The following is a 10,338-nucleotide window of genomic DNA, read 5'->3' as shown; positions in this document are numbered from 1 at the left end:
TTAGAAAAATGTGATTCTCGCGCAGGAAAGTCAGAGCACAGAAGAGTTCAGAAGTGGGCGGGTGTATGTGTTTAAAAAAAAAAAAATGGGTGGGAACCCCATCAGCCAAGTCTGCAGAAAAAACTAAATGAAGTCTGCCTATCTCTGGCCGGAGCCCCTCCCCTCGGTCCGCGCCGAGGAGTGTGACACAGGTGCCGCTTCCTCCGGCTGCTGAGGGTCAGGAGCGGCCGATCGCGACCCTTGCCACGGTCCCCCTGGCCGTGCCCCGCACCGGTCAGCGATGAGCACTCCGCTGCCGCTGACCACGACCCAGCAAGGTGAGTACCCGCCGGAGGAGGGGCGAGGGGGGGACGGGTACCGAGGGGGCGGTGGGGGCGGGGGGGGGGCAAGCCCGAACTGTGGCCAAGGAACCCAGGGACTCTGGCTGCCGCCCGGCCTCCTGGTGGGCGAGGGACCCACAGGACCGCGTCACCGAACATCGCGGGAACCCGGGCGTCGCAGCGCCCTGCGCATCGCGGGGTCGTTGTCCCCCGAGTCTGGTGCGCGGGCTCTGCGCGCCCCGGGCCTAGAGAGGCCACCTCCGTCCCCGCGGCCACCCGCTGGCTTTCTGTTTCTTTGTGTGGTGGTGGGGAAGTGCCCTGTGGCCAGAACTTTTCCCCTGAGAGAATGAAGAGGGAGAGACAGATCGGTAAGCAGCGCAGAGAAAGCACAAGTTGTTTTCGGGACTGCGCCGGCAGGAAGGTGGAGGCGAGTTCTGAGAAACTCGGAGTTAACTCTGCTAACTCCCGACTCCTCTCTTCTCCCAGGCGGGCGGGAACCAGCCACACGCAGATGTTGCAGGGATCGGCTCGGCTTGCCTTGACCGTTTGGGCGGTTACAATTCTTCAGAGCCTGTTTTCTTTCTTTTTAAAACCGGCACATGCTTTCTTAGGACAGGAAATCCCGCAGGGATTCTTTGTGATTTTCAAAAGCAATGTTCTGAAATGTTACTGGGCCTCCCCCAACATCACCCCCTCCCCCGCCATTGGGCTTTTGCAATAAACATTAAATTTTCATTTAAAAAATAAACAAGCAAACAGACCAAAAAAAAAAAAAAAAAAAAAAAGTGTTGATCACTCCTCCCTACCCTGGCTAGGTCTGATTCTTAGAAACTGTCAGAGAGGAGACTGAGTCTATAATGTAATACATTTAGTAGTTAATAGGGTCATGATTATGGGTACTGGAGACACACTCCATTTGTTTCTTTCTTGAGCCTGGGCGAGAGCCACTGGGTCTGTCTTTGTCCACCATGTGCCTCTCTGTGTACATGGCCATGTGTGTGCCCATGAGGTGCTCCCAGTTCGTCCCTGCCTGCTTTTGGACCATGTGTGCAACTTATTACAGGAACCTGAGGCCAGCCAACCTCCCTTAGCTGCAGTTTCATCATTCTTTGTGGGAATAATAGGATAGTATGCCTGTTTGGATTGTGAGAGTTCAGTGGCTCAGCATAGAGATGAACACATGTTAAGCGCTTAATGAATGTCCAGCATCTGTATCATACTGAGGATCCATGAGCTCCTGTGAGTTAGTGTTTACCTTTGTGTATGTGTCTGTGAGTGTGAGTCAGACACTAGTGAGTGTGTGTTTGTGTGAATCAGATACTATTTAGTGTGTATGTGTGTCTCGGGGCCAGTGTTGAGGGGACAGGGCACTGTGATTTTTCTAATTCAGGTACCAAGGAAGTGCGGGCCTATAATCCTTCCAGTCTAGAGAAGATGGGCATGCTCAGGGAGCCTTGCCCTCCCCCAACCCATCCACTCACCCTGCCCCTCTACAGTGGTTCTCCAGGATTCAGGTTTCAGACCTTGACCCTTGACCAATGACTGCAAACACTTCTCTTCCAGAACTGATGGAGATGCAGCCCTTACTTGCATACCATTCCAGATTAACCTTAGGATTTACTTTCTGGCAGGATCTCTGCCGTGGGAGAACCGTGGAGCTCTATTTCTCACCACCGCTGCTAGTTCAGGCAGGATGTGTCTATATCCTTCCTGTCTCAGTTTACGTCACTACCCCACCCCCAGAACCAGATATTACAATGGAGAGGACCTGCTGCTCCCTCCCAGCCAGGCCCCCGCTATCCAACTGGGTGCATAAACCCAAAGGCCACAATTATTGCGGAGGAGTTATGTGCAGAAATCAATCGCCTTGCCCTTGATGGGGAGGATCAGGCTCAGTGAGGAGATGGCCAGGTCTGGCAGCTTTATATAGAATGCGCTACCTTTGGCAAAAGCAGGGAGGATTGTGTTCAGTGCCAAATGACATTCCATCAGAGCTGTTGCTCAACCCCTCCAGATATCCGTGGCTTTTGGGAGTCACATGGCTTTGGCACAGCCAGCAACTGGACCTTCCAAGGGTGCCCAGAGTTGGCCAGTTATTTCTGGGGACTTGCAGTGCCTCCAGGGAAATAGGAATGTGGGGTAAGAGGCGTCTTGTGCTTGCAGTGGGAGCTCACCAGCCCATCTACTATGGGGAGAGAGAGGCCCTTCACCAGCAAGGAGAAGCTGGCAACTCAAGTCAGTTTGCCTCTTTGAGTGGCAGGTATATAGCCCATCAAATGCCCTTCTGAGACCCCAACCTAAACACCTTCCAAAGGGTGAGCAAACACAACACCTAAGCACAAGCCCTTAGGCACTCTTAAGCACAAGCTACAAACAAAACAAGAAAATTTAAACAATGTTTGAAGAGTTTATAATAGAATTTCTTCCCACCTCCAGAGCAGGGACTTTATAGATTTATGAGAAACTTTCTAGAAGTATTGTATATCTCTACAATTGCTTTTTCATTTACAAATGAAACATGTATTCTACTTCATCTTTTTTTTTTTCTTCATAAGACCATATTTTACAGAGTATACTTTATCACCATATACAGATCCATCCTTCTTGGGGCTGCATAGTATGAATATGAATGGGTTATTTAACCAATTCCTCCAAAAATGGACATTTGGGTTGTGTACAGTCTTGATTTCTTTTTTTAACCAGACACAGTGCTGCCATGACAACCCTTGTAAGTAGGGTTTCATTTGCATATGTTTATGTACATTTAGGATACTTTCCCTCAGAATTTAATTTGGACAAAAAGTATATACATGTGAAATGTTTTTAGATACTGAAAAATGCCCTTCAAAAGGTTACATGAATTTCTAACACTTTCTGACAGCCAATGAAAATGGTGTTTCCCCGCATCCTCACTCACACTGTGTGGTTTTTATCTTGCCCAATCTGATGTGTGACCCATGTTCTCACTTTTGAATGTGCCTCTGTAATTACACGTGCTTTTGCACTTCTGTTAGGTACTGTGTTTCTTTTGCTGAGAAGTACCTTGTATGGCCTTTGCCCACTTCCTAGCAGGTTCCCTACCCCCAGTGAGGAAATATGCCCCAGAAGTTAAATGAAGTGTGCTGTCTCTCATGGTGAGTGAGAGGGTGGACCTAAGCCCCACAAGTGCTGTGCTGGGGAGTCAGACTTGATTGGATACCATCCCCAACACTTACTGACTTTGAGGAGATATAGGAGACCTCGGAGCTTCAGTTTTCTCATCTGTCAACAGCTACTTCTTGGGAATAGTGTGATGAACAAGAGAATAAGGGTCTGGCACTGTGCCCAGTGATGTGGTATTGGCAGATGTTGTTGTTAACAGAATTTAGCAAACCTGGCCTGCAGGTGCTAATCATCTCCAGTCTCCCTAGCAGAGAGCAGCTGAGTTTGCTTTTGATAATGTAACAGAAGCAATGTCGGTACCTATATGCCTAGGCCCATGGTCCAGCCTTGCCCGGGTCATTCCTCCACTGCCTGGCCTCACAGGCATATTCTTCCCTGTTTTGCAGATGAAACACTGGAGGCTGGGGAATGATGATCCTCAGGGCTTCCTGGTCCCCAGGATACAGCCAGGCTATGGACACAGGCTATGAGACCCCAGAGCCAACAGAGGCTAACCTGAGTGCGGCATTAGGGTGCATGTGGGCCTGCTGCCCATGTGTGCCAGGCAGGGCCTTTTGCCTCCCACAGGCAATGAGAACCATGCCCAGGAAACCAGGGCTGTGCCTTTGCACAGATGCTTAAAACCTGCCAACCACACCATAGCTTTTCATGCAGGCCTGTGGTCCAACCTCAGTCTACCACTGCTTGCCATCACCCCTTCTGTGTGGTCAGGCCTGACCCACACTGGGCCAGCTGCTGCCCTCCACAGCCAGCGTGGGACATTCCCTAGGGTCCTTCCTCCTGCCTGGACTGACCTGTCCCTCCAGCTACACCCTCACACCTGCCTGCTTCAGGCCTCCAGGCTCTCTGGGTACTGCCCCCTATACACACACCTATACCTGCTGGTCAGTTAAGGCCTCCCTGGGAACCTCCTGACACTAGAAAACCACTCACTGGGGCCCTGAGGACACTTTGCAGCCTGAGGAATTTCTGGGTCTGTCACATTTTCAGGAATTCTGACTTCTAAGAAGCTCTGTGACCCCAACTGCCCCCTACCACTTGGTGCCTAGCTCAGGAAAGTGCTCAGCCAGCAACTCAGACACGAACAGGTGACTACACAGACCACCCAGGGGCCAACACTCCTGAGCCCATGTCCATTCGAAGGTCCAAAAACACCTTTTAAAATCATCTGCTCAATGGGTCCTAATCTAGAACTTGGGCATCTGTAAATAATACATTGCAGCGGACAGAAAGTCAAACCCAAACCAATTCTAAGAACATGCTAATGGGCCCCGGGCATCACCACCAAACTCTTCTACTCTGCATTCACTGATTGGTATTTCATTTTCGCCTCCTCTGCTCCCCCACCTGCCCTCCCCACCTTTGCTCAGGGTTTCCTTCAGAGCATTACATAAGCTGAACTTCTGTGGGAACACCACTTCCTGCCCTTAGTCGTTATAAACTTTAATTTGGGTACATCCTTCCAGAACAAATGTTAGTGTGCAAAATCTTAGCTGAAGGCAGATATTGTCAAGCGTCCGTTCTTTCTCTCAGGCCAGCGGGAGCATGAGCTCAAGACGCTGGGCTCCTTCACAGGCTGAACCTTACACAACTCCCCTCACACTCCTTCCGGCCACTGGAGAGCCTGTGTGCTGGTTCCCTGTGGTCAAAGACAGCCACTGGCCTGTCTCGCCCTGTGATCTGTATCAGAGCATCACTGGCTGCCCACCTTCCTGCTCTGAAGTCTGCCCATCCTCTTGGCCCAACATCTTTTCCAGCTCTCATTCATGACTCTTTAGGATTGATAAATTGCTCAAGACTCAAGTGTGGAGAAGGAAATGGCAACCTACTCCAATATTCTTGCCTGGAGAATCCCACGGACAGAGGAGCCTGACAGGCTACAGTCCATGGGGTCACAAGAGTCGGACATGACTTAGCAGCTAAACCAGTGTGGATAACTCTGTGAGTTAAAAACCCTAAAGGTAGAGGCCCAGTCATTGAGAGCCCCACCCCACCCCTGCACACACAATATGGTGATATCCACTATCTGGAGTTTGACCAGGTGACCGAAGTAAATATCAGAGAAAAGTCATCTTGAGTTTCCAGCAGGAAGGAGGGGATAAGTGCACCTGTTCTTAACAAGGTCTGGCCTCAGGGAAATTAACCAGAGCCTGATCTGATATGATACTGTCAGAGCCTAACTTACCTGCTGCTGCTGCCAAGTCGCTTCAGTCGTGTCCGACTCTGTGTGACCCCATAGACGGCAGCCTACCAGGCTCCTCCATCCCTGAGGTTCTCCAGGCAAGAACACTGGAGTGGGTTGCCATTTCCTTCTCCAATGCATGAAAATGAAAAGTGAAAGTGAAGTCCCTCAGTCGTGTCCGACTCCTAGAGACCCCATGGAGTGCAGCCTACCAGGCTTCTCCACCCGTGGGATTTTCCAGGCAAGAGTACTGGAGTGGGTTGCCATCGTCTTCTCCCGAACTGACCTGCTGCTGCTCAGTCGCTTCAGTCATGTCCAACTCTGTGCGACCCCATAGACGGCAGCCCACCAGGCTCCCCGGTCCCTGGGATTCTCCAGGCAAGAACACTGGAGTGGGTTGCCACTTCCTTCTCCATTGCATTAAAATGAAAAGTGAAAGTGAAGTCGCTCAGTCGTGTCCGACTCTTAGTGACCCCATGGAGTGCAGCCTACCAGGCTCCTCCTCCCGTGGGATTTTCCAGGCAAGAGTACTGGAGTGGGGTGCCATTGCCTTCTCCCTAACTGACCTAGAGGAAGGGAAATTCCCACCTCTAGCCCATGCTAGCCTTCTGTGCCCACCTGCAAGGAGAGAAAAACACTGAGGGACACTTATGAAGTTCACAGTCCAGAGAGACAGGCTCACTAAAGGATAGACCTCTTTAGACCATAGGGTGCTCCCCTTTCCCTACCCTTCACCACCCAATCCCAATAGGTCATTTTACCCAATATATCACATCTGGCTGCCAAGAAAAATTACAAGACATACAAGAAGACAAAACACACAATTTGAAGATATAGAGCCAGCACCAGAACCAGACGTGAGAGATATGGGAATTACCACACTGGAAATTTAAAATGACTGTGATAAGTAACTCTTTATGACACTTTTATTATAGTCTGTCTTGTATCTGCCACACCTCCCTTCTCTTATTGCCAAAGCATTGTGGCTAGTATACTCTCTGCTGCTCAGTGGACACACCTGTGACCCTTGCTGGGTCTCTGAGGAAAGGAGCCTTGAATTAGAGGCCTTTGGGAGGAACATCAGAGAAGGCAATGGCACCCCACTCCAGTACTTTTGCCTAGACAATCCCACGGACAGAGGAGCCTGGTGGACTGCAGTCCATGGGGTCGAGAAGAGTCGGACATGACTGAGCGACTTCACTTTCACTTTTCACTTTCCTGCATTGGAGAAGGAAATGGCAACCCACTCCAGTGTTCTTGCCTGGAGAATCCCAGGGACGGGGAAGCCTGGTGGGCTGCTGTCTATGGGGTTGCACAAAGTCGGACACGACTGAAGTGACTTAGCAGCAGCAGCAGCAGGGAGGAACATGCTCTGGACAAGGATGCCCCATCATCTCACTGCACACATAATGTAGGTATTTTATCTCCACTGTAATGGACTGACTGGCACGTCACTTGCAGGGAGCACAGGCTGGGACCCCCAACCCCCTTCTCCTTCATACAATGCACACTTTTATGAGAGTTCAAGTATGCACCTACCAGCTGACCCTGGGCCCGGGCACATCCCCCTTGAACCCTGGAATGGAGAGTCTTCTTGTTTTATATGTAGCTGTGGACACGTATTTCAGCCATGTCTTACAGTGAAGGGGATTGTGGTTTGCCAGATCAAAACTAGATAAATCGTCCTGCTTATCTGCCTTTTGTGCTGGGTTCCTATCTGTGACCTCTGTGTTCACTGGACAGCAAAGTCCCCAGCTGTGAAAGGTCCTTTTTCTTGGGATGCTCACCATACACACAGCCTTCAGCAAGTAGGGAGTTCAAGCTCAGGTCCCTCTGCTATACCTTGTGAAGCCATTTAGTGCAAATACACTTGGCTTCAATTGTCTAGTGACAAGGAGGTTAGAAGACCAGCTTTAGAGTTCAGGCTTTGGGTTTGAATGTGGATCGGCTCTGACTTGACCGTGACCTTGAACATAGTGCTGGCCCCTTTGTTCTCAGCTCGTGGGTAAAACTCCTGATATAAAGCCTGGTCTGCATTTATCACTGTCTCTGCCTGAGTGCTTTACGGTGTCCTCAGTGAGTTCTGGCTCACTTTCCACTGTACGGCTCCTCTCCCTGTTTGCTCATTGGCCACTGAAAATAATACCAAAGACAGGAGGCAAAGTCTGCCCTGGTCCTAGGGCTCCAGATGAAGCCCTCAGACCTAGCATAGAAGTCAATTTTGCAATAGCTCTGGGATACTGTGCCCTTCTGTGCTAGGACAGCTTCCTCCAAGGGGTCTGTTCTTTCAGTATATATCACAGAGTGGGCGAGGTGGGGCAGACAGCATGTGTTCTCTCCCACCAGCTGTGTGACTTTGAACCAACCTTTTACCCTCTGCAGCTTAGTCTTCTTAGCTAGCATCCGAGGAGAACAACCCTTGCTCCCTCAGCTTCACTGCCTGCTTAACAATAAGAGTCTTGGCTGTCTTGAGGAAGAGTAGGCTCCTTAAAATCATACATGAACGAATGGATGGAGGGATGGATGGAAGAGATGGGTGGGTGGATGGAGGGAGAGGGATGGATGGATGGGTGGGTGGAGGGATGGGGAGATGTGAAGGGCCAACCAGTGTAAACAAGTCTGATCTGCACAGAGAGTGCTGTTGGTCCCATATTCACCTGCATCTTCCCTGTCCTGTGTTAGCCCTGCCCCTCACTGGCCCACAATGGCCTCTAGCTCAGCCCGATGCCTTGCCCCTCCCAGCCTTCCTTGTGCACCCCAACCTGCGTGCACATGGGGCTCCTTCCCTCCCACCTGGCCTGCAGCTGCTCCACCTCTCAGTGTCTTTCCCTTGATGTTTGCACTGGGTGGGTGCAGAGCTGGTGTCCCCTCTCTCCTGGGTGGGCCCCCTTCTCACCACTTCCGGCCTCCAACCCACACTTGAACTCCTGCGAGGAAGCTGAGCCTTCTCTCCTTTGGTTGTGCCCTGGGACTGACTTGTCATTTGAATAACTTTCCTTCAGCTTCTGCCAAAGTTCTCAATTTAGTGAATTCAGTTCTGCTTTGGCTGAAAATCCCGAATTGTCTTTTTTTTTTTTTTTCAATTTTTACAGTCTCTTTTTTCCCTCTTTTCCACAAATTCTATAAACTGTCCTGACCAACTGTCTCCCTGACTCAGAGCATAAAAAATTTGCTGCACTCTGCTTAAGTTATCTCATTTCACCCTCTAGCAGCCCTACGGTGATTATTTTATCTCCATTTTGCATGTGATGATATAGAAACTCAAGAGGCAATGTGAGTTGCCGAGAGCCACCAACCCCTCGCTCATGCACAGCAGGTGTTTCTACGAGGGACTCAGCCAGGGCCGCCTCACACATTAGGCACAGCACTTAGAGCTTTTAGAGAACCACAGAAAAAGGTGTTTCTTTTGCAATCAAAAGGGGAAAATGAACTTTTAAGACTAAACCTTGTATTTGTCTTTATATCAATGTCCCCTCTAAAATGATTGTTAATATGGGGGGTGGGGAGAAAGGACCCAGGAAGACAGAGCGCCTAGGCCCACAAAGGCCCCCTGGTTCAGCCCATCCGGGCCCCAGGGCCTGGTGCCCACTGGTCCCTGCCCAGTGCCCACAGCCCTGACCCTCCTCTGCAGGGCTTCCATGTCAAATCCTCCCACTCTCCCACTCCCCAGCAGTCTTTGCCCACCCAACAAAGGCAGAGCTCCTGGGCTGCTGCCGTGGCTCCCCCATGCCTGCTCTTTGCCTCTACCCTGGGAGATTGCCAGAATCAAAAGGAAATGCTTGAGGATACCCAGAATACTCCCTTTAAAAAAAAAAAAAAAAAAACTTTGACGGCGCAAAAAAATTTATTTCCTCAATCACGGATCGAACCCGTGCCACTGGACTGTCAGGGAAGTCCTATCTCTGTATCTCCATCTCTGTATTTCTCTTATCCTCTTGCCTTTTTCAGCCATGAAATTAGGCTGTTGTTCTTCATGTCAAAGTTTAAAAGTTTTGTCCTGTTTCACTGTGAAAGAAGCAATTCGTGGTCATTGTAAAATTATACATAAAAAATCAAGAAGGGTGTGGGAAGAGTCTCTCTAAGCAGAGGTGACTTTCAGATACCTACGGGATAGCCAGGTGACAGGAGGAAGGCAGTTCATAAAGAGACTGGGCAGAGATACAGATGGAGGACCTCAATGTAAGGAGTCCACCCAGTGAGGGGCCAAGGTGGGCAGCCATGAAAAGCCTGCTGGACTCATACTGATCACTGTGGATGGTGGATCTCAGCACAGGTGCAGAGGCAGGGTGGGGAGTGCAGTTGGTCACGCCCAGGGGGGATACACAGGGTATCCTGTTCAACCGGAAGATGTTACCCAGATGTTGTTTTTCAGTCACTCAGTCGTGTCCGACTCTTTGTGACCCCATGGACTGCAGCACGTCAGGCTTCCCTGTCCTTCACCATCTCCCCAGATGTAGATTTTATTAATTCAAGCTTAGAAACATGGAAACTGAGGTTCAAACAGGGCCTCACAGGGCATCACTGGCGCTGTCTGGCTGCCAGCCTGGTGTATCCGTCTGCCTCTGGGATGTGGCAGATGGCATGCTGGGAGGGGTTGCCCATGACCCTGGCAGTCCAGTGGTCTGCTCGTCTCCATGTGTCCCTGAGTTTACTCTCCTGCTTTGGAAGGAAAGG

General features: G+C 50.4%; 1 protein-coding gene across 2 annotated transcripts in view; it reads left to right on the top strand.

Annotated features, from left to right (window-relative positions):
- The first annotated feature begins 205 nt into the window (after nt 1-205).
- GYPC (glycophorin C (Gerbich blood group)) overlaps nt 206-10,338 on the top strand; it is a 49,156-nt gene continuing 39,023 nt past the window's right edge. For both annotated transcript variants that reach the window (XM_086367007.1, XM_086366996.1), the window contains exon 1: nt 206-317. In XM_086367007.1, the coding sequence (XP_086223133.1) occupies nt 281-317 (37 nt within the window). In that variant the 5' untranslated portion in view covers nt 206-280. The remainder of the gene's footprint in view (nt 318-10,338) is intronic.

This window comes from Bos grunniens, chromosome 2 (genome assembly GCF_055505025.1).
Source record: "Bos grunniens cultivar Pamir isolate PY7600 chromosome 2, Bosgru_T2T1.0, whole genome shotgun sequence".
Lineage (NCBI taxonomy): Eukaryota > Metazoa > Chordata > Mammalia > Artiodactyla > Bovidae > Bos > Bos grunniens.
Note: the sequence above shows the minus strand (reverse complement) of the source record. Positions and strands in the feature narration are given on the sequence as shown.